This window comes from Rhipicephalus microplus, chromosome X (genome assembly GCF_043290135.1).
Source record: "Rhipicephalus microplus isolate Deutch F79 chromosome X, USDA_Rmic, whole genome shotgun sequence".
NCBI lineage: Eukaryota > Metazoa > Arthropoda > Arachnida > Ixodida > Ixodidae > Rhipicephalus > Rhipicephalus microplus.
The window spans coordinates 19,391,486-19,414,226 of record NC_134710.1 but is presented as its reverse complement, the minus strand read 5'-3'; the positions used below and the strand labels follow the sequence as shown (position 1 = coordinate 19,414,226).

General features: G+C 42.7%; 1 protein-coding gene across 2 annotated transcripts in view; it reads left to right on the top strand.

Annotated features, from left to right (window-relative positions):
• Positions 1 to 3,517, top strand: part of LOC119175693 (tyrosine-protein phosphatase non-receptor type 23) — a 99,625-nt gene extending 96,108 nt beyond the window's left edge. For both annotated transcript variants that reach the window (XM_037426635.2, XM_075881903.1), the window contains one exon: positions 2,595 to 3,517. In XM_037426635.2, the coding sequence (XP_037282532.2) occupies positions 2,595 to 3,178 (584 nt within the window). In that variant the 3' untranslated portion in view covers positions 3,179 to 3,517. The remainder of the gene's footprint in view (positions 1 to 2,594) is intronic.
• The last annotated feature ends 19,224 nt before the right edge of the window (positions 3,518 to 22,741 follow it).

Below are 22,741 nucleotides of genomic sequence, written 5' to 3'. Positions count from 1 at the left end.
TAATGATGCAAATATGTTGTCTTGCAGGTCCAAATCACAACAGGATTAAGCAACAATGATTTTGCTGTATCTAAGCAGAAACATGTTCTTGCCTTCCACCCCCGTCGGCTGCCGAGGCAGCAGCACAACACAAACCTGATTTCAGTTTTTGTACGACCAAGCACAGGCACCATTGACAGAAGCAAAAGTAAACTTATTCTATTGTTTTACCAGGAACATTGTCGATGCTGTTTTCGTCATTCTTTGGTAGCTTGAGGCAAGCGAAAATCGAATGCCAACAATGGAACCGCGCACTGGTGCCCACACAAGCAGTCATCGGCAGTGGAGTTGTATACAACAGGGGCACTTGCCTCCCCTCAAGCCACACCAGTGCTTGCCCTCACCCAAGCTACACTAGCACTCTCCCCCTCCCTAGCCGCCTTGCAATATGGGTTTGCACCCCCCCCCCCCCCCCCCTCCCAAGAGAAATACAGGCCAACACTTATGCATGCAGTCACATTTGTACCTCTGGAGAAGTACTCTTCTTCCCTCAGGAACCTCTTCGTTTTATCGCTGAATGACCCTCTCTATGTTTGCTGAAGTTATAGTAAACAGCGAGTGCACACTTTTTCCTTTTGTTTTCGCATTGAATGCAACTGAAATTCGTAGTCAATGGTTGTGCATTTAAAAGTAAAATGTCTGTTTCAGGCAACATTGTTTACTCAAATTAAAAAATAGCTTGTCCTATTCAACCAGTTGTATTCTATGTCTAGTGTCTGTTGCAAAAGAGGTTGAGCTCGTGAGAGTGATACTCGTAAGATGACCAACACTGTGTGTGTCTTTTAGTATACCCATTCGTCTTTTACGTCAGTATTTCTTGTAAATGAGTTCAGCTGTAAAAATTTGCTGCCTAAGAAACCTTGGTTGTGGGGAGGAAGCAGCCGAAGAAGGAAATTGCCATCTTATTTAGTGGGAGCATGTCTGGAAGCAGCAAGCTCATGATGGCAAATGAAAAACCCAGATGCTTTAAGAATGCACATCTTCCTCCAAGAGATACTATCATCTACAAAGCTAATAAAAAGGCCTAGGTGACAGCGGTGACATTCAAGGAGTGGCTTCCTGACTGGAAGTTGGCTGTCCGTGGGTGGAATGATAACTGCCTGACCCACGGCCACATCAGGTACCTAGAAGCAATCAAGATCTCGCCAAATGCAGATGAGGGAAATTTCCTGCCTGAAATGGGCTCTGTTGTGCCACAACAATGGCTAGCAATAACCCCTTAGATCTCCTTGGTGCAAGTTGTCCATACCTGGATAGAGCAGATATGTAGTAAAGGAAACGTCATAAGGCGTGCCTTTGGCTAGGCACAATTTCGCAAACAGCGTGAGGAGGGCCAGGATAACGCTTGCAGCTCCTCCTGCGTAGACGATGGGGGAGACTCACTGTGTACCTGGATTACCGACTCCAGCAATGAAGACGGTAACAGACCAGGCTTCACGGAATGCTTGAAAGTAGAAGCAGGTGTTCCAACATCTTTCACTGACAGGCAAGATGGCACTGTGGGTCAGATGGCTATGGCGACACCAATGTTGGACTCACCTGTGAGCCCATTTTAGCAGCAGTTGTTGATTTTGCTTTGTTGCAGTTTTGTTGGGTGCACTGGTGGCCATTTTGATATGCTACATGTTGTGAACATGGCTGTAGAACATGGCTCTTGGGTTGGTGAACTACTGCATCCAGCAATCTCAAATCAGTGATTAATTACTTCAAGTAATCTTTTTCTGACATAGAAAATAAGTGCGATTTCATTTTGTGGCATGTCTATGCTTCCCTTTATTTTTTTGTTTCACCTTGGTTCATTTGTAGATTTGCTTAATTAAAGGGACACCAAAAAGCAAAACACTTTTTCGCATATTAGTAAAGTACAAATTCACAATCTTGAAAACACCGCCCTTACGGCAACATGACCCTTGGTAAGTGAAAAAACTCGTGCAAAGAAACTGCGGTTTGAGACACCACCTTGAGATTACTGCACCTAACGCTGTGATGTCATCAATTTTTGAAGGCGTCTACTGGATCTTATGTAGCTTCTAATCGATAAAATTGAAGCATGTTGTAATCTGTTGGTGGGGGCCATAGACTTGACATACGAAGTCTCCGAAAATTTTATTGAGCCAATCTCGCGAAAATACGAAAAATACTTTGTCGAATTTCTTACGTCACATGCCGAGATCAAGGCACTGATTTTAATACTGGAAATGTCAACCTTGATTTTCTCCGCTTATAATGAACTTATGACAGCAAAACTTGTGACATAAGAGTTTTCAGAGTCCAGTTTATCAATCTAAAACAACTCGTTTCACTTTAATGCCTTAAATAAATTTTGTGCTCTGACAGCATTTGAATTATCGAGGGTTTACTGTATCATACATATGTAGTATGAAGCTGTTATGAGGCTCCACTTAATAAAACGAATCATCAAAATTCATTATAGTGTGAATCCGCTACATTCCACCGCAGATTGCAATTTTTTGTAGTATTTCCTTTGCTATTTGCTTTGATTTTTCTACATGTCCAGTTCTGGTGCTCAGGCGAAAATTTATCTATTTGTGCAGGAGGTATTTTAACTAGTACTCCAAGCTTTGGGGCAAAGGCACACACGGGCACGCCTTCACATGTACGCCATCCATCTGAAGACTTCATGCTGCGCTCAGGTTCATCAAGCCAGAGAGCAAGCATTGTGCCCGATACACCAGCTGCTACAGCAACTGCTTCCACTTCATTTGCTGATGCCAGTGAACCAGGCCCTTCTACTCGTCAAGACACTGTAGTGCAGCCTATGGCAGTTGAAGACGAACCTCAACCCTCAACATCTACAGCTCCTGAAGGTGGAAGGGATAGTGGCAGTGACCAGTCATTTGCACCTCAGATCATTGATGAGCAAGCTTGTGCTGCTGCGATTGCGGCACTGGTTACTCCAGCTCCTGAGAGTAAGGACAGTGGGGCGACCACAGTGGTTGATCTCTTGGACCCTGCAACATTTACCTTAGACCCTGGTTATGGTACGCCAGCCAAACAGAAGATCACGCGCGAGAGCTTCATGAACCCTCAGGGTACTCTGGCTCAGAGTAAACCGGACCCTATGGACCCTCTGAGTCAGCTGGACCCTCTGTGGTCGCTAAAAAAGGGAAAAGAATGAACTTTCTACAGACAAGGTCTGCTGCGCAGGTCTTGTATTGCTTGTAGTGGACCATATTTTTTGTTGGGTGTAAATTCATTTTGTGCAGGCCACAAAGTGTGTGGCTGTTCGGCTTGAAGCTTTTGTTTCAGTCTATTGTCTTTATTAGCACTTGTGTGAGTGAGTGTTTCAGTTGTATGGAGTAAGGTTTTATATATGTTGTTAAAACAGTTGGTTTGATGTCCGTCCCATGGGCACAAGAAGGTGTGATGTTTTTTTTTCTTTACCAGAGAGTAACCAATGTTGTATCTTTTTATTGTAAGTTTGTATATTTAATAATAAAAAAATGTTTCAAATGTTGCAGTTATTTTTTTCTCCATATGCTGTGGTCATAATTATGCATGTAAAATGCAGAAAATAACATTTGTGAACACGTTACTTGCACAAATAATATTGAGTTTTTGTGCTCCGTACATAGCATTCGTAATGACGTTGCGTATATAAGAATGCTGCATTCCGCATAGAGCATATCTGCAGAATTTCTGCTCATGCGCACTACGTGAAATACAGTGTTTTTGCGTATGCCATGCCGTTGCAGATTCTACGTACGTAGCGCTAAAACTCGCTATTTTAGGAGGCTATTGCCAGGCTTGAATTTCCTTTTATATATGGGGTCATTTTATATCAAGTCTCGCTTAAAACAATACATAGTTCTAACAAAAAAGATGTCTGTAATCTGTTTTCTATGTACACATCGATGTTAAATATGTAAATAAACATATGTGAAAGCAAGAGCAAAGTTTGGGTACGGGCTAGTTGGTATTTTATTAGGTATATACAGTGCAAGGGAACACGCGGGGCAACGATACGAGGTGCAACAGCGTAGCAACAAGGTTCGAAAAGGGAGAGAAGGCTCTCCTGGTATGCATTGTACATACTGTTGCTGTATTCTATATTTGCAGGATGAGTGTATTTGCAAAGCATCCTAACAAGAATACAAGACTAATCATAGAAGCTGCAGCAATCGCTGAAGGTAGCTGTGTTAGTAAGCCTTCAATAGCTTTATCTGAGAAGAAACTTTAATTCTTGTGCCCGCACATGCACTCTTGTTCTTCATTGGGCTGGACTGTTCCTGGTTGGTTGGTTTAGAGTGCTCTCTTATCTTAGCTTCACGTTTTTGGAAGGGGACATTTTTTATCACATGCTGTGCTTTTTCCACACTCTGTCATTTTCATAAATTGCTTGTTCTTCAAAATAAAGATTCATTTGGAAGTCAGCAATCGTCTTTGTTCATATTGTTGGATATAGAGATTTGTGGGGGTTTAAGTATTGTACCGGATACTATTGTTGCAGTAGTATCTTGTATCTGTATCTCCCAATACTTTTTCTCTTAGCATCTTGTATCGTATCGCAAATACAATTTTAAGGTATCTTTGCCCAGCTCTGAAGAACAGGCAATAAAAAAAAGAGATTGAGAGAGAGATAAAAAGAGCGTGGCTTCGTGGGAGAATACTCAACCGCCATGTAGAGGGCCCGGGTTCAAATTTCATTTGAACTATTTTTTTTCTTCCATTTTGTGTTATAGTAGTTACGTGCACCAGTGGCGGCGGTAGACAACTATGGCTCCAATGTCGCCTGTTGTGATCTCATAACAGCTTTTGCTGCATACGGCTGATTTGCTCTAGCACATGATAAATAATTATTTGACATTTTTAGAGTTTCCAGTCACAGTTCTTCAGAAAGCAGAGAGAAACACAAGGCCAGGGAGGTTTTGTAGTAAATGCAGCTAACCATGTGGCTGTGCAAAACAGCAACATGCATTCTATGCATGACTTGGCTTGTGGATGAGTGCTGCATTGATACCTGCAGCAGGAAGCACACATTCAAGTATTGCAGTGAACACAAACTCCTAATATAGACAAGCTGTTGGCTGTGTACATTAAATCCAAGCTGATGTCAATGTCATGATGTGCTCCACATTGCAATGAGATGCACAGCATAGAATTTTTACTGATCTTAAATGTGTTTCAGACTATATTTGCTATTGGTATTCTCCAAATGATGTGCATTTGGCTACACAACTCTTTCTCATATGTTATCTCACCTGAAAAATTTTGCATCAGTACTTTTAAAAAGCAGCGAAACGGTTTTGCAAATTAAAAAAAAAGTGTTTTTGAGTACAAAATTAACGTTTACATTAATTAATTGCACAGAACTTGTAGCAAGAAATGTTTCTGAATGAGCTTACTTGCAGCGCAACGGTATTGACAGATGATGATAAACTTGCAAGAAACTATTTTGATGCAAAAATACAGCGCAACGCAAGATACAGGACAACAATATGAACACGCCTCGCCACGGTGGTATAGTGGCTAAGGTACTCTGCTGCTAACCTCCATGCCACGGGATCGAATCCCGTGTGCCCGTGGCCCATGTGCTCAGACTTTGCACGTTAAAGAACCCCAGGTGATCAAAATTTCTGCAGCCCTCCACTACAGCATCTCTATCATATGGTGGTTATGGGACGTTAAACCCCACATAATATTATTATGCGCGTGGCTGTTGAAACAAGCGCCACTTTCCGATGGGGCAGGCGCCCTCACCTGTCCTAACCAGCCGTGCAATGAATTCTGGGAGTTCTTTGTGATCGGGAAGCTCTTCGCTGCCCACCTTAGCAAGCGTCAACCCGGCCCTGCAGTGGCTTCAGTGCGTGAAGTAGATTGAAACATTGTGATTATTTCTTCCTTTGAGTTTCGTTGCTACAGTCTGCTATTTCAATCCACTTAGCTCTTGTGTCCTGACGAGGAGTCTCTTATAATTGTATGGTGGTTTTGGGACGTTAAACCCCACATATCAATCAAATTATATTATCGAATGTATTGGAAATACAGATACTTGTTTTGCGAGACGTATCGTGATACAGATAAAAGATACTTAAAGAGTATTCAAGATAGTATCTAAGATGCATATATTTTCGATCTCCGCACTGCCGAGCCCTGTTGTTCTTAGACGTGTAGGGGGGGGGGGGGGGTTAAAAGGTTCCAGGCCACGCTCTCATAGGAATACATGGGATAGTGGCCTGGGGGGAACATTTTACCCCCCCCCCCCCCCCCCGGACATCAAGCAAGCTACTGGGCATACACTAGTTTAAAATTTCCGAGCGCTGCCAAGGTTTCTTTCCTCGACAACCACTCAGGTACAAACTCCTGCGCATTCTGCAGTTCAACACACTTGGCCATACACTCTCCAAAATACAATCGTGCGGGCCGTGTATCTGGATCGCAATAAAATCCCGCCGTACAAGCCTGCCATAAACAGTAAAGGCCATTTAGCATGATCAAGTCAAAAGACTATCTCTCTTCATGAACTATTCGTAGAAATCTTATACCATGTAAATTTTAAACAAATCCTTCTTCATCGTCCTTTGAAGTACGTCCTAAATATCAGGTCAACACATGTAATACAGAATGGTAGTGAAAAGTAAACTAACAACCAGACATTGCACAATGCAAATTGCGCTGCAGTTGTGTGGGTGAAAGCTTCCCACCCACTACAAAGGGCTTGGCCATAACATCAGCCAAAGCTTCAGTAAAGTGCACATAATGCCTTAGAGATGTGCAGCGGACATCTTGTGTCAGAATGACGAACAGTGGCATAATGGGTGCTTCCACAGTGCAAAAAAATTCTGATTTGTGGCATAGTGGATACCCTGCAAGTGTTCTTAAGTTAGTTGTCCTAAGGAAGTTTGCAACAGGATCTAGATAGGCGACTCTTCCGACTTTTGTTGTGACTGTTCTGTGTATTGGGTGCAGGTCTGGCATTCTTTAAGTGTGTTTTAGATGCATAGTTCACGCCTTACAATATTATTGTGGTTCTCGCATCTCTGCAAATTGTTCTCCAGAGAAATGTTTTGAGAAACAACTTTTTCTCTGATGGTGAATGGCGTTCAATTGAAATGAATAACTGCAGGTGGATGGGCACCAATTTGGTTCACTTGGCATAGCATGAAGCACTGAAAGCAGCATCCAAGGAATGTTCTACTGCAACATTTTTTTTAGATTGTTTAGTAAAAACAAATTGGAGCAAATCAAATCTGATTGTGGGCTGCCCATCATAAAGCAGGTGCATTGCCTCAACGACTGCTCAAAAGTAACATTCCTTGACTGCCTTCTTTCGTTGAAAACTAAGAGCTATGTTGCAAGTGTCTTCCAGTTGCCTTCCCGTTCTTAATGTGATTAGTATGTATTCTAGAAAATATGTATGCCATAAATTGGCAAGCACTTCAACTTTGTAAGATGAGCATGTGTCCTTAAGTCAATAATTTAAAAGTTAATTAACAATTTTTTGTCAATTAGTCTCAACAGTGTCATGCTAACTGTGCCAAAATATTTTTGCCTCAACGTTGAGTTTGTGTGCAAAAAACGACAAAAGCTGTACTGTCACGGGATTTTTATTAAAAAAATTTGTATTAGTTAAAAAACACCCAGTATTAACCAAAATCAGTATAGCATGACATCATTGTGCAATACACATAAACAACTGGCTATAAAATAAAAACTGTGACATGCATACGACGTGATTTACATGCCATTCTCATGGTGTGATCAAAGCTGATTCGCTAGCTTGATATTATATACCAAAATTGGTTATGCGAGGTGACACTATGATAAACATAAGGGACAGGTCGTAACTAGAGAATCATGAATTGCTTGTTATGTATGTCACGGTTTACGTGACAGTCTTGAAGCACTTGTGGCTGTTTCGTTCACTACATATATACCAAAATTGCTTTGGCGGGATATGACCAGCATGACATGTACGATGGGATTTTCATGACACTGTCCTGGTGTGCTTTCGACCATTTCAGTAACTGGATGTATATACCAAAATTTTGTATAGCATGCATAACAAACATAAATGAGAGGTCATACATTGTACATACCAGAATGTACGTTTCATTAAATGGTATGTACCATATTGTATCTGCATACTATCTGGATGATTCCTGGACACTGCGGCCTGGTTGGCAACGAAACAGCCGATAGCGAAGCAAGAGCGGCAATATACAACGCTCCTATGTACGTCAAAGTACCGTACTCGCGAAGTGACGTCAACACATTGTTGAGATCACTCATGCGCGAATGCGCTGCCACTTACTGGTCGCTACCAGATCAACGGAACAAGCGCCTGCGGGAAACAGACCCCGGTATGACTTTTCGTCTTCCAGATAAAATCAGCCGAAGATATGCTAATATACTGCACTGTATTCGCCTGGGCGTCGCCTTCACTCGCCACTACACCCACCTAATCGGCTGTGCGGACAGCCCGAATTGTGAACGCTGCCAAGTGCGCGAAACGATAGCTCACATATTTTGTGACTGTGCATTATATGTGGCGCAAAGAAAAGTGCTAACTGCAACGTTGGCAAGCATCGGATGAACACCATTAAGTGAAAGCCACATATTGTCAGCAATGAACGACCAAACAGTGTCAAAAACTGCTACAAAGGCTGTTCTAGACTTTATAAAAAGCACTGGACTAGAAACTAGACTGTAGGGTACTAAGCTAATTGGCTACTGTACATGCGCACCACCTCTTCTCGTCCCCATCATCACCCTTCATCCCTCTTTCCTTCCCCTTTCCCTTATCCTCTGTGTAGAATAGCAGGCTAGAGTGAACTAGCTCAGGCCGACCTCTCTGCCTTCTAATAAATTCTCACTCTCTCTCTCTACTATCTGGAAGTGCATGTCATGATATGAGTGCATTAGTTTGCCTCAAACACAAACCATCTCATGTAATGGTGACATAGCGAATTCTTGGAAATTTTCGGCTTAGCTCTCGACTGTGAACAAGTGGGCAACACCTTTACAAATTTTTCATAGCTTTAGATCGTCCAGTAGAAGGTGCACTTTCCATGCAATTCAGTATATAAGTCTGTCCTAACTCTGAATTCACTTAAGTCGCTGAGGCACTGGCGTACTGGTGCGTTTGCCAGCAACTTCCCAGCAAAATTTACGTCAACGGAGTGCTTCGGTATTTTAGGGGCTTTAAGAGTTTTAAGCTTCTTTAAAGTTTCGCTTCTTAAGTGGCTAGGTGATGGTTAAGTCGCGCGTAATCCGACCACAGTTCCCACTTATCCCAGTAGCTTGTCGACTTCTTCACTGCATGCGGTAGTACTCCCTGATTTGGTATGTAGAGTTTAAATTTCTTAACATACTTTTAGGGGCGTCCCTCGTAGCCGTTGTAGTAGTGTGTAACAAGTATAACATTTTGACCTCCAAGGTGGTGCCGGTGAGAGATTTCTTCTGTGCGTTGTTGAACAATAAAAGATAGTGCTCAATGTACATGCCAATGGCTGCTAAGGGGGAATGAGAGACATGAGAATTTGGCTTTTAGTTAACGCGCACGCTGCGAATTTTTCATTGTTCAACAATGCACAGAAGACAAGAAAGGGTTGCTACGTTATACTCGCTGGGCGTAACCTCCTAGGTTTTAGAAAGGTTTAGCGAGCGTTGACGAGGCGCCAGCGATACATGTTCCTGTCATTTTTTTATCTTTGTTTATCTTGGCGGATGCAACCACTTTGGCCGTCTAACCCCCATATTCACAAACGATCCTCGACTCAACTTTCAACCTTCACTTGACAGATTTCAGCACTGCGCCGCTGCTCGGCTGAAATTGACGCTGCGCTGCTCGAGAGTCGAACCACATTATCGTTGATATGCAGTGAATTGCCATGTCTAGAGAGGGCACATCCATCGGCTTTCTCAAGGGAAGGTGAAGCGTTGAGTGAAGGCACGTTCTAGAATACGGGGGTAAAGCACTCTCAGTGGTTTATTGCAAACACAAAAAGAAGCAAAACAATGAACCGTTCTCGGTGTGATATAATGCCATCAACCGAGGCAAGATATATGCTCAGATGTGGCCCGTTCCAAACTTCAGATATCTCTCGTGCAGTTCGACGCGAGACACACCGTCATCCTATACATGAGAGTTGACCACTGTACAATGCGCAAAACCTCTTTGAGAACTTTGTAGCGCCACCAGTGACATAAAAAAAAAGGTTCCACAGAGAGCATCCACTGTGAGGAAGGCGACCTAATTGGTCATTTACTGATCGCAACCTAATTGTTCGCCCCAGTGACGCTTCTCGGTGGCTCACCCGAAGGTCGCGGATTCATCCGCAGATGTCGCATTTTGGCGAAGGCGAAATGGTAGAGGCCCACGTACTGTGGTGTGGGCCTCTGCCATGTGGGCCTCTACCATGACACGGCCATTCTAGACTGCACCTGCGCGCTTGCTTCCAAGGAAAGAATCGTGCGCAGGTGCAGTCTATAGCCCAGCCGTCACTGTGCGCTGTCAGTGTGCGTATAAAGAACACAAGATGGTCGATATTCCCGGATCCTTTCATTACGGCATCTCTTATAACCGTGTCGTTGTCCTGGGACCTAAAACTCCTGATATTATTACTCTGAATCAAGCAGTCATACCTACCAACATTTTGTTTACTTCTGTATCAATCTACTCCCCCCTTCCTGTTTCACCCGCATTTTTTTATGTTTACAGATACTGGCAATATTAGCACGAATCTTCAGGACATCTAACATGGAAAACATTTTTGACAGGGCCCGTGGAAAAATCCCACAGTTATTAAGACATCCTACAAAGGAGAAAAAAAAGCAGCTTGGCGTATCCAGACGTTTCAAAAGAAGGATCTCAAACACTCTTCCTCGACAACGGCAAGTTCCAGTGTACGCAGGTGTGCGCCAGCTTCGACGTATCGATGCCGGCGCAATAAATGCAATGTAGATTCCATGAATTGTGCAGATGTGTAACACGGGGGCTGTTACAATGTTAAAGACCGCGCGCATCAGGGAAAGTAAAGCCACATCTCACTTTATAATATAGGTGAGAGCATTAAGAAAGGCGCTGCCGTTTTGAAGGCGTAATTAAAGCCCCAGATCACGATGGAATAACTCGGCACGAAGATGGCGCAAGCACGTCGATTACTACGCCCGTACACAGTTATGTCGAGGGAAGGAAAAGTTAAGTAGATGCTTTGTAAGCAGCTGTAAGCCTAGATTTCCTAGAATCTGGCGTTCTGCATCCAGAAACAAGCATTATTTACCGCATGCAGAAGTCTATGCAATACCATGCACTGTCACACGTACAAAAAAGCTACCTATATCTGTTATATTTTCAGACTCTTCATTTGTCTTAAGGGCTAAAATGTCATTTAGTAAACATAAGAATTCTCTGCTGAACTATAGCTTTAAATTTGCTCTGTTTTGTGCGCATCGTGTGTTTTAAAGCTGTGCATTTTCTTGTGCTGGGTGACTGGACAAAGAGGCATTGAAAAAAAGATGCTTGAAAATAAAATTGCAACTTGAAATGCTACGAATTTAACAATCTTCTTGGTAGAAGTTCCTGCTTTAATCTGGATAGCCTTACTCGTGCAACAAACTGAAAGACCATTGACAGTAAATGAGGAATACTGAAACGACTGACAGGCTTCGCCTCTTTAAGCACCATATAAGAAGATGAGCACCACTAAAGAAAATGCCACATATATATTAACGCATTTTTCTGTCGACTTGGACACCCCTATAAAACACACTCCCGACCATCTCTTCACTGGTGATAATACATACCCCAGTTTGTGGCGATTGTGGTGAACCCCTGTCTGTTCTGCACATTATCGTGGAGTGCAGTGAGATAACAGCCCATAAGAAAAAGCACTGTTCTAAGGAGAAGACTCCGCTTGTAACATACGATCAGTTGCTGCGTTTTAGAACGATGCGCATTTTTTACAGAAAGTATTCAGGGGACAGGGCAAGCAAAAATTATCGACAAAAACAAGGTTGTTTTTTACTTTTTGCTTAATTAGAAGTTTGCAGCCTTTTCTGAACGGCTTTGTTTGTTCTAGCACGACTACTTTTTGTATAAAAATCACACATGCGGCAGCCTGCTTTCCCCCTTTGGTACGCTTTACCTAAGTGCCCCCGTGGACAGCTAAAAACGCGCCGAAATGAAGGTCACTAATTTTTTACAAATTTAGTGGGAAAGAGAATTGGTCTGGCAACAAGTGCTGCATGTACGAGATGTGCCGAGTCAATGCTTAGCCGCAGATAAAAGTACTTTGCGGGAGCTTTTTTTTTTTGCACTTGTTTTTGGACGCGTTCCGTGCGTTCTCCGCAGAGTTTCGAAAGTATCATTGTTTAGCCATTAGAAGAAATATAGGCAGCTTAGAGGACATGCGAAAGGCTGTGTGGGGCACATATTTCCACATGGCATCAACGGATACCAATCCATCCCACGGCTTTTGCCCGAAGGACGCTGACACCTGGTGCGAATTCAACCAAGCCCAGTTCATTGGTGAACCATACGTTCACAAAGAACACCTACCGGCATCTGTTCTTGTTGCTGTTAAGCCAATTTATGAGCAACTTGCTAATCCCGAATTACTTGCGAAATGCCTCCAAGCGAAAACTCAGAACCCGAGTCGTTCAACAATGTCGTGTGGGAGCACGCTCTAGAACAAAGCCAGGCCTGCGCGGAAGGCGCAGCACAGTGACAACGAGAGCTAGAAGAGCGGCCTTTCAGAACCTTTTCTAAACACTTATTGGGCAACCGGTGCAAGCAATCTTGCTGGGTATCCATGGCGACGTTATTATTAATAATACTTTTTGGCTCGTAGTCCAGCATTCACTATGCTATTTTTCGTCATTCTTCTGAGAAACGTTGTATCCGCTAACACTTACAAGGAATTTTGTGCCAATGGTTCCTGGAGAGGCTCACAACGATTAGAAATTATGCCCGAAGTGGATATGCACCACGGTTAATAGGTGCTCAAAAACAAGCTTTTATAAGGGATTGGAGTATTGGACGACCCCCTCGTTATTCTATTCGCTGTTTGATGTCTCGTTGTTCTTTTGCTGTTTGAAAGCGCTTTATTACTCATATTAATGCGATTCCTTTCCCGACATCAAGCCTACCTAAGGCAAATTCGCGATCAAGTCCTAAACACCACCGTGGCTCAGTGGGAGAATACTGGGCTAGCAAGCAGCGGACCTTGCTTGCAGCCTCACTGTGTCCTCGGGACTAGGTGTTTTTTTTTTCCTAATTCGGAATAGTGGTTATGAACAACGGCGGCGGCAGCAGCGGAACACAACGGCGCCGGGCGTGACCCGAGTTTTCATCTGATAACAACTATCCATCTAAAAACTTGTTTCTACACAGCCTACGTGCACACATAAAAATGGACAATGGTGAACAATGTGTATGTGCAATGCAAGCTGTTATATACAGCGAAAGAACTTAAATTGTATGCAGTGACGTGCAATGCAAAAATTGTTCAACAAAGGGGGGGGGGTAGAAAAAGGGGGTAACGATTTATAACACGGGGTACTCTACTATGGGAGAGCTTAACGCCGTCCCGAGTCAGTGATGAAACGCTCCGTTCTTAATCAGCGATTAAGAATGATAGGACATTCTTGCCGCCAACAGAAATGCTCAACCGTCAACAAATGAAGCTCGAGTCGAAGTGGTCACCGTTCAAGTCCACGAATGTGGTTCTGCTTAATCTTGTAAAAACTGACAAACGCAGACAAATTTTGTCTGCTACTGTGACATCCATTCTCAGTGCCAATAATGCCTGGTTTATAAAACGCAAACCTTTATAATCGAATATACCTAATATTTATTATCGGCGTGAAACAAGTTATGTAACTGCCTGCGCTTTTAAACCCCTGATGAGCACAGCCCATTCTTTTCTCACAGAATCTATCCGGGCAATTTGGATATGGGGAAGCTTTGGGGGTTGTGTGGTAAAAAAAAACTGATAAGCTAACAAACATTAACGCTAAATGTATATATTTCTGTTCACTTTTTTATCGGAATAAGTTTCTGAAAGAAAAAAAAATGTGAGGCTTTTTTTTTTCTTCCCAATCGTTGCGATGACCGCAGTAATTTCCTTTCTCCATGACGAGCACACTTCGAGCGTCTCTGTTTGCTTTGAGCGCGTTTGAAGCGTGTTTTGTAATTTCTAAGGTGTCTGTAGTAGCTCTGGTACTCGTATGGGCTGAATCTTTTTATAAGCAGATATGGCCAAGTTCAGGGTAAAAAGACGGTTGAAACGAAAGTTCTTCGCCATCGACGTGAAGTTCCAACCGTCGGCCATGTAGAACCTTGCGAACGAGCCCCTTTACAGCACGGTAATGTGACTATTGGCATAGAGATCCTTTCATTTGTTTTTACAATGCTCGCTTGCCCGGAATGCAAGAACATCTCGCTCAAACTGGAGGGGTGCTCCCAGCACGCAATATGCTCAGTTGTCCGTGGTGCATGCTGCACACTAATTTGAATCGCCCAAACAGGCAGGAAGTTCTATTGAGCTGTATTCTGGAGCTGCGATTCGCCCTTGCCGACACTGGCGAAAGTGATGAACATGCCACGGCGGCCTTTTTGCATTCTGGCTACCAAAACATATCTGCAAAGCTTTGCGAAGCTGCTGAGAATGTTGCATCTAAATCAGTGATGAGTGCTGCTGCTGAAGTACGGTGTTGTGTTGTTGTGCCAAGTAGTGAATGAGTTGTGTCAGTTCAAGGTACAGCCGGCCATTTTCCTAACCTGAACGCGCGAGTAGCGCGAGCGTCGACCATGCCGACGAAGCATGGTTACAGTGTACCAGAAGGGGGCAGTGGAGTGAACGAGGCGGCCGCGCCGTATCTCGGCTGATTCTCCGGCGGGTGACAGTAGCGGCGGCGCTGCAGTCGCACAATACTGAAGATCTCAGAAGCGTCTGCATTGGGAGCGCGCGCGAGTAGCCCGCGAAAGCATGTGTTTGCTTGTTTTCAGCGCGTTTAATGCATTTCAGAGCCTTTATCAGTGTATGCACACCTGCTAAACGCAATAGTGCACGAGTAAACATGCAGTCACGCAGAATTTGCGTCGGGAAATTCACTGTTTCAAGGGCATGCCGACAAAAAAAAAATACAAGAAGAAGATGTGTACAATCAGAATTTGCACGGATCCGCCTAGCTTTTCACTCAAGCAGCGCTTTGAGCGGCGCTACATCATAAGTGGCTACTGGCGTGCTACAAAGAGGGAAGTATCAAAACCGCGCTCGTATAAGTTACCATATAAGTCCACCTGCGCTTGGTTGTTTCATGAAGAACCCGATTATAAGTAATGATGTCAGAACATTTATGTCCGTGACAATTAAGTTTTATCAGCCCAGTTTTGCGGAAGATAATAATTATTGCTTTCTGAAAGGCTTTCTTGTTTCAACCGCGTGCTTTCGCAATTTTATGCAAGCTCCAGGAGGCCGAGTCAGGGAGCCGATCTGAAAGAACGCTTGTACTTCCTAGTCAAGAACTCTGTGCGAAGCGGGTTATCTTAAACATATTAAAGAGTGCCAGTTGTAGAGTATACATAGCCCGTCTATTACTCTGCGTAAATTCACTGTATTAAGTTCTCACTATGTATCGACAGCTTAAATTATACTTCTTTCCTTATAATATATATGCGTAACGCCGTTGCAAGCGAGAAAATGTATGGCGATGTTTCGTATCGTAGATGTAGTTCTTTTATTGAGTGTGAAAAGTGTAGACAGGCGTTGGTGAAACAAAAAGTGAAACATTCATTATGTTTCACCTTTTCCTTGGTCGCCTCCTCTGGGCCTCTAGCGGCGTGTCTTATCTACCCCTGGCTACCGACGGCTCTGTTTGTTTGTTTGTTTGTTTGTTTGTTTGTTTGTTTGTTTGTTTGTTTGTAGCCTCTAATCCAAGGCTCGTACCCATTCTGGGGGATTGGCCAAAAGAACATATAGTCTCATATGGACGATAACTGCATTATTGCTTACAACGAAAAAAAAAAAGGGGGGGGGGGAGTTGTATAGTGAAGACAGTATGTTAAAAAAAAGAAAGAAACCAAAGATTTAGATAGTGAGAAAGAAGAATCAACAAGAAAGTAGACACTAATAGCTATAACTTGATTTTGGGAGCCGACCAGACAGCTGGTTTTGCCAAACCCGATTAATTTGGTATGTCACGGATTTATCCAGATTTGAAAAATTACTTTTCGACGCGTTTTTTTTTTTTGAGTACCTGTTAACGTGGGCTTTATGTTGAAAAACGTTTAGAGTCTTGAATAAAATTACACACCGCATCAAATGCATCTCTGTGGCAATTTCCCAAAACAGAGGCACCAAAACTTAGAACATTTTCTGTGGTTAAATTTAAACCTAGCTTCGCAAATGGAATATCTAAAGGTCGTTTCCTAATTAATGCATAGTCCTTCACTCCTTTCTTCTTCTTCGTCTTCTTGTTGTCTGTCGCTTGCCTCATTAACCCGTTTGTTTCGTTTTTTTTCTTTTTTTCTCTTTTTTTCTTTTCGCTTTGGGGTCTTCCGAACTGCGAGGGTGGCCCTCTGCTACGGGAACTTGTATCATTTCGCTTAGATCTTCCAGAGAAGACTGGTCCACCAGCCGAAACTGTTAAGAATAAATAAATAAATTACTGTTTTGTTCCCTATACTGCACTATTCTCGAAGTTTATCATCTTTATCACGGTTGTCAGAAGAAACTCTGATCATCTATTTCAACTATATATATATATCCAAGAAATGCCCCCTAGAACAGCCGCTATTTTTACGCCGTGCATTTTTTTGACCAACTACGTTGAGACCTCATACTGCCAAAAAGAGGAAATTTACGGTGCGCATTAGTACAGAGGCACGCTATAATCAGCTTCACCAACTGTAAACGTTTGCCGCGTGACTACCCAGGATTTTTCTTTTTATAGAGTGGGGGGGGGGGGGGGGGTGCATCAGAACGATTAACTTTGGCAATTGGTGGTCGCTGTGAGTATACGTGTAAATATTTTAGTATACCGTGAAAAGTTAAATTACGAAAACATTTCGCGGTGTAGGGGGTCAAGATTCCCTTCCTCACCTCTCTCTACTTACGGCCTCCTGGTTCTGCGTGCGTTTGACACGGTATTTTTTTTTTTTTTTCATCTCACAGCTTTCCGAGCGCAGCTAATTTCTAATAAAACGACTCAGTTATTCTTAATGTTGTGGACGCCTGCTCAACGAAAAAGAGTTGAGGGAAGAAATCAGAATAAGACACGCCCTTTCTAAATAATTTTCGATCTCTCACAAGGACATTTATGGAGCTCAAATTCAGTAGATTGGCGTGTCATACTTCAAGGGTTATGACATCACGTGCTAGACATGATGTCATAACCCATGATGTCAGGACGCCCGCAGTTTCAAAGGCAGTGGTTATTTTCACCTTCGTGATGGACTGTTGAGGAAGACTAATTACACAGCGACCGGCGCATGTTATTTACTAATTGTACCTGAAAGTCTTCGATGAGACGTTATCCGTACTATGCACGATGATCCAACTTGAGGACATTTTGGGTTCATTTGCACCTTACATCAAGCACAGCAGCGTTTTTACTGACCTCAAATTCGAGATTTTACAAAGCAATACGTCTCAAGCTGCGAGCAGAGCCAGTGTCACAAACGACCGACCACTGCCCTGCACGGCCTTCTTCACCCCATAAAGCGGCCTACTACGCCTTTTGAGCAGGTTGGCATCCACCTATTGGGCCCGTTTCCGCAATCTTCAAACAACAACCGCTGGATAGTATTGTACGTCGACCACCTTACCAGATACGTCGAAACCGCTGCGATACTGTCTTTCACAGCTGATGGCGTCGCTGCCTTTTTGTTACACTCTGTAGTTCTTTGCCATGGTCCACCTCATGTAATCATCATTGACTGTGGTCGCCAATTCATCGCGAACGCTGTGGAAGAATTTCTTCGCCTCTGCACTTCACAGTTAAGACATTCGACACCATACCATCCCCAGACAAATGGTCTTGTAGAATGTACAAACCGAACTTTTACTAACATGTACGCCTCGTCCAATCACAAGAACTGGGATGAGATCTTACCGTTTATTACCTACGCATACAATACAGCGAAGCACAAGACCACGGACTTCACGCCTTTATACCTGCTCTACGCTCGATCACCACGCAGCTCCCTTGATACAATCCTTCCATTTAAGCTCCATGCTGATGAGTCCATGGCCGAAACGTTGTGCCAGGCTGAAGAAGCCTGTCAAATTGCTCGCCTGCGCACACTGGCAGCACAAGATCTCTCCAAGCAACAGTACGATCAACACCATCGTGCCATTTCATTCGACAAAGGTGAATTCGTGTGGTTGTGGACCCCCCAACGGAAAGGTGGTTTATGCCAGAAGTTTTTACCGCAGTATACAGGCCCCTTCGTCATTGTAGATCGCTTGAGCGACTTGATGTACGTCGTGGCACGCTTGACGACACCTCGTCATCGGTCAAATAAAAACGCAGTTAGTGCACGTGGCTCGCCTCAAGAAGTTTAATCCTTCCAGAGACTTGGACTCGCCCAGCGGGCTTCGCCTGTGAATAGGGAATCGAAGCTGGGCGGTAGTATGTGCCGGTGATGAAGAAGAGAAAGACGAGGTTGTCTGGTGTGGCTCGAGGACTCCATCTTTACTTCGGATTGCCCATTCTCATCCTCACTATGTAAATAAACCCAGTAATCTTTTATTCGATTGTAACAATATCTCAAATTGTATGTCATACATGATACACCACGAAGACATTTGCAGACATATTCTACATGAGATTTCCAGGACAGATCACTGTCAAAATACAGACAAGATACACTGTGGTATCTACATAGTCTAAGGGCAAACAAAAACAAGTATAACAATTAGAACTGAGTAGCATAAACGAATTTATGAATTTTTTTCAAAAGGTTGTGAAAACAAGTCATTTTTGTCTTAGACGTGCTAATTTTAATTAAATGAACAGAAAATTAGTTAATAGTCTTAGTTGAAACTGTCTCTAATGAAGTAACAGCCTGCATAAATTTGGTTGACCAGCTATAATGACAGTTTTGTCTACATAATCATATAAACCAACCAGGACCACACAACCAGGTATGGCATGGTATGGTATGGACAAACTTTATTTAGGTCTGTCGGGCCGTGCACTAGCACGTAGCAGTCCGCTCCCACATCGGGACAAATAGGCCTAACCTGTCCACCACATCGTAGGCCCGTTGGACTGCCCATAGCTGCGTCCTTAAATCTACCAGGTTATTCACAAAAATGTTGTATAGGGATGGACTAAGGATGGAGCCTTGCAGGGCGCTGAATTTTATTAATAATAAATCGCTCTTGGCTATCCCAAGTGAAACCAGCTGGCGTCAGGCATGCAGAAAATTTTGCACGAGCTGCAAGAATGCACTGCAAACCCTAATAAAGAGAGCTTGGTTAACAAAATGCCATGGCTTACACTATCAAATGCTTTTCTCACGTTGACAAGGATGGCTTGTACCTTATGCTTGGATACCTCATTCTTGGTTTTGTGTTCACCACCATACCTGATGTAGCTAGCCTTCTTCATTTAATTTCTCTTGAGGTATTAGTGATCACCCTTTGATTTGGTCATTTATAATGTATAACAGCTATTTATTTTGTTGTGTTATCACATATTAAATGGTTATGTCTATTCCTATGATGATGCCAAGAAGAATTTAGCCTTGCTGTGTGGTTTTTACACTGCGATAAGATTAGCAAATACATGTGTAGGGTGCAGTTTGTTACTGTAACGTCCTCTGTTGACCACACTCATTTCCATTCAGTTGCCATTATATATTTCAGGCATATCCCAAGGTACACTTCGCTCGGTACACTTCGAATAATTCTAAAGAGAGAAATATCAAGGCGTAAATGTAGCGCTTTGGCTACATCTTGCTACGTCTTGATGATTCTGCAATGTTTGTCATGCTACAAAACATGCACAAGTTCATGCAAAGACAACTCGGAATCGAAACCACGCCCCTCATACAGTGATATACTTGTTTTTAGGCACACAAGCTCATGACTACACCTAATTTTTTGTCATCCACAACTTGTACTCTTCTCTTTTTACCTATTGGTTATTTGCTCTAAATATTACATGGCATGCCCATCTTAGTTTTTTTCCATCATAACCTAGCATTGTTAATTTTATTAACCTAATATTGTTGATTCTCGCTCCTGGTCCTTCCATAAATACAACAGTTTGAATACTTTTAATTAGCATGCAGTCATAAGAGACATCAATCCTGAATGTTCTGTTGAAGTATATTTAACTAAAACTTACTTATTTTGGTTATGTCATGAAGGCCTGCAATTCAATGGAGGGAAAATCAATGATAGCCAAAGTTGACTAAAAAAAAAGGCCACCTATGCCCAGTACACTAGAGGCCACATGTAATCAAGGGTCTTAAGCCAGTACTACTCGAAAACAGTGAAAAGAATTTGAGAGATTGCCCCCTTTTTCCTGACCCATTTTTCTAAGTACAGCAAAAGCTGATATAAGATTGCAACAAAGGCTATTTTTTGGGGCCTTATTTGGGCACTGATACCCACAACTGCTTCGGACAGAATGAGATTCCAACCCAAGCTATTTGCATGGCAGCCCAGTAATCTACCACAGAGCCACACCTGCGCTTGGAGATCCTTTGCAAACAAAACCTTCATGTCAGGGCAGGAACCTCGTTAACATGTATAATAGAGCATTTTAAAAGAGTAACATAACAACCAGGTGTCACACAATGTGAATTGCATACCAAGTGGGACACTGAATACTTCCAACCCATTAGAAAATGCTTGGCCATAGTTCATCTTCATCAGCCACAGCATCACCAAAGTGCACATAATGCCTCACAGGTGCACTTTGAAGAGCGAATAACAGTGCAGTGGGCGATTCCCTACTTCACAAGAGGCATGGAAACTTATGGCATAGTGGGTACCATGCAAGCGTACGTACATGTAGTAGTTGCCCCAAGAGTATTTCGAAAGGCTCGAGAAAGCGTGGCAGCTTGGGCTAGTTGGTATGGCATGATGATAGTTATAGCACGAGAACAAAACGACGACACAGAGACAAGTGTCTTTGGTGTCCTTCTTGTCTCTGTGTCTATGTCGTCGTTTTGTTCTCGCGCTAAAAATATCGTCATGCTCTAGAAAGGCTGCATGCCAGCTTTCATTGCGACTGCTGTACGATTCACGCAGGCCTGGCATTTTTAAATGCGATATCGTCAAAGAGCTTGTTTAAGAGAAATCCCAGCGTCCACGTTGTTGGTTGTGAGTGAAAAATCATCATCTTTGTGTGGCCAAAAAATCTAGAAATATGCAAATAAAATAAATAATTAAAAATTCTGGGTTTAAGTGGGGATCAAACCTGGGCTGTTTGCGTGTCAAGTTGGTGTTACACCACACAGCCACGCCTCTGCTTGTGAATACAGTGCAAGTAACTTTTTCTGCTTGGAAATGCAGTGAAAGTAAATTTCATGCTTCACCAAACATGCACTTTCCTTATACATTCTTCACAATACAACATGAAATATTGCCGTAATAATGCGTGGTACAAGCATACATTGCCATCAGGCATCAGAACATGAGATTATCATAACGACTTCAAAGTTTAAAGCCAGTAAACCACTACAAAAAGCACACATATTACTGTACCTTAAGGCCATGTAGTGGGTGCATAGCAAGTTTGAATAGATTTCATACACTAAGTGTTTCAAATACGTGCTAGGAACAGAATATCGCTATCGCATTCAACTCTTAAAGGCCAAGCTTAAGGGTCTCCCAATTTTTCTTCGTTTTCTCTTTTCATGTGCCCTCCCATAGATATTTGCCATTATATTTATACACACATTTACAGTGCTTCTCAACTACACAATTTCTCCACGAGCACCGAAATCTTCACAGAACCAAATAAATTTTAGCGGCCCATGAAAACCACACATAGAATCTTGGTTGTACTTTACATCTATTTCAAAATATCTCATCTATTTGTGATGCATCACTGCCTGAAGTATATTATGATTGATTGATATGTGAGGTTTAACGTCCCAAAACCACCATATGATTATGAGAGACGCCGTATAGTGGAGGGCTCCGGAAATTTCGACCACCTGGGGTTCTTTAACGTGCACCCAAATCTGAGCACACAGGCCTACATTTCCGCCTCCATTGGAAATGCAGCCGTGCCTGAAGTATATGGGCCAACTGAAAGTATTGTGCAAATTTTATAGACGGTGATTACTTCGCAGATTGTGAAAACAAATCAACTGACTGACAATTTTTCAAATCCTTAGAGGACTCCTTTCTTCTGGGTAGTATAATGGAGAATTTTTCAAAATCTGGTGTGCCTTTTAGACTTCAGACAATATGAATAAAAAATTATAGGGCTTTTGACAATAGCATCGTCTGAATCTCCAATCACAGTGACTTATTGGAATGTATTGACTACTTGGGACATGTCTTGTGAAGCCCTTCCAATCTCACTGCTACTTACACATTGGACTTCAGCATCTTTTTTTGTCGAAAATAATTGACTAATACACTGAAGCTAAGTAATTAATATCTGTCATCAATAAAGCCATGTTTACAACCTTCCAAACAGATTTAACATGCGGCACTTATCAGTGTTCTCATTCAGTGCTCACTTCTAGGTATTCATTCCTGCA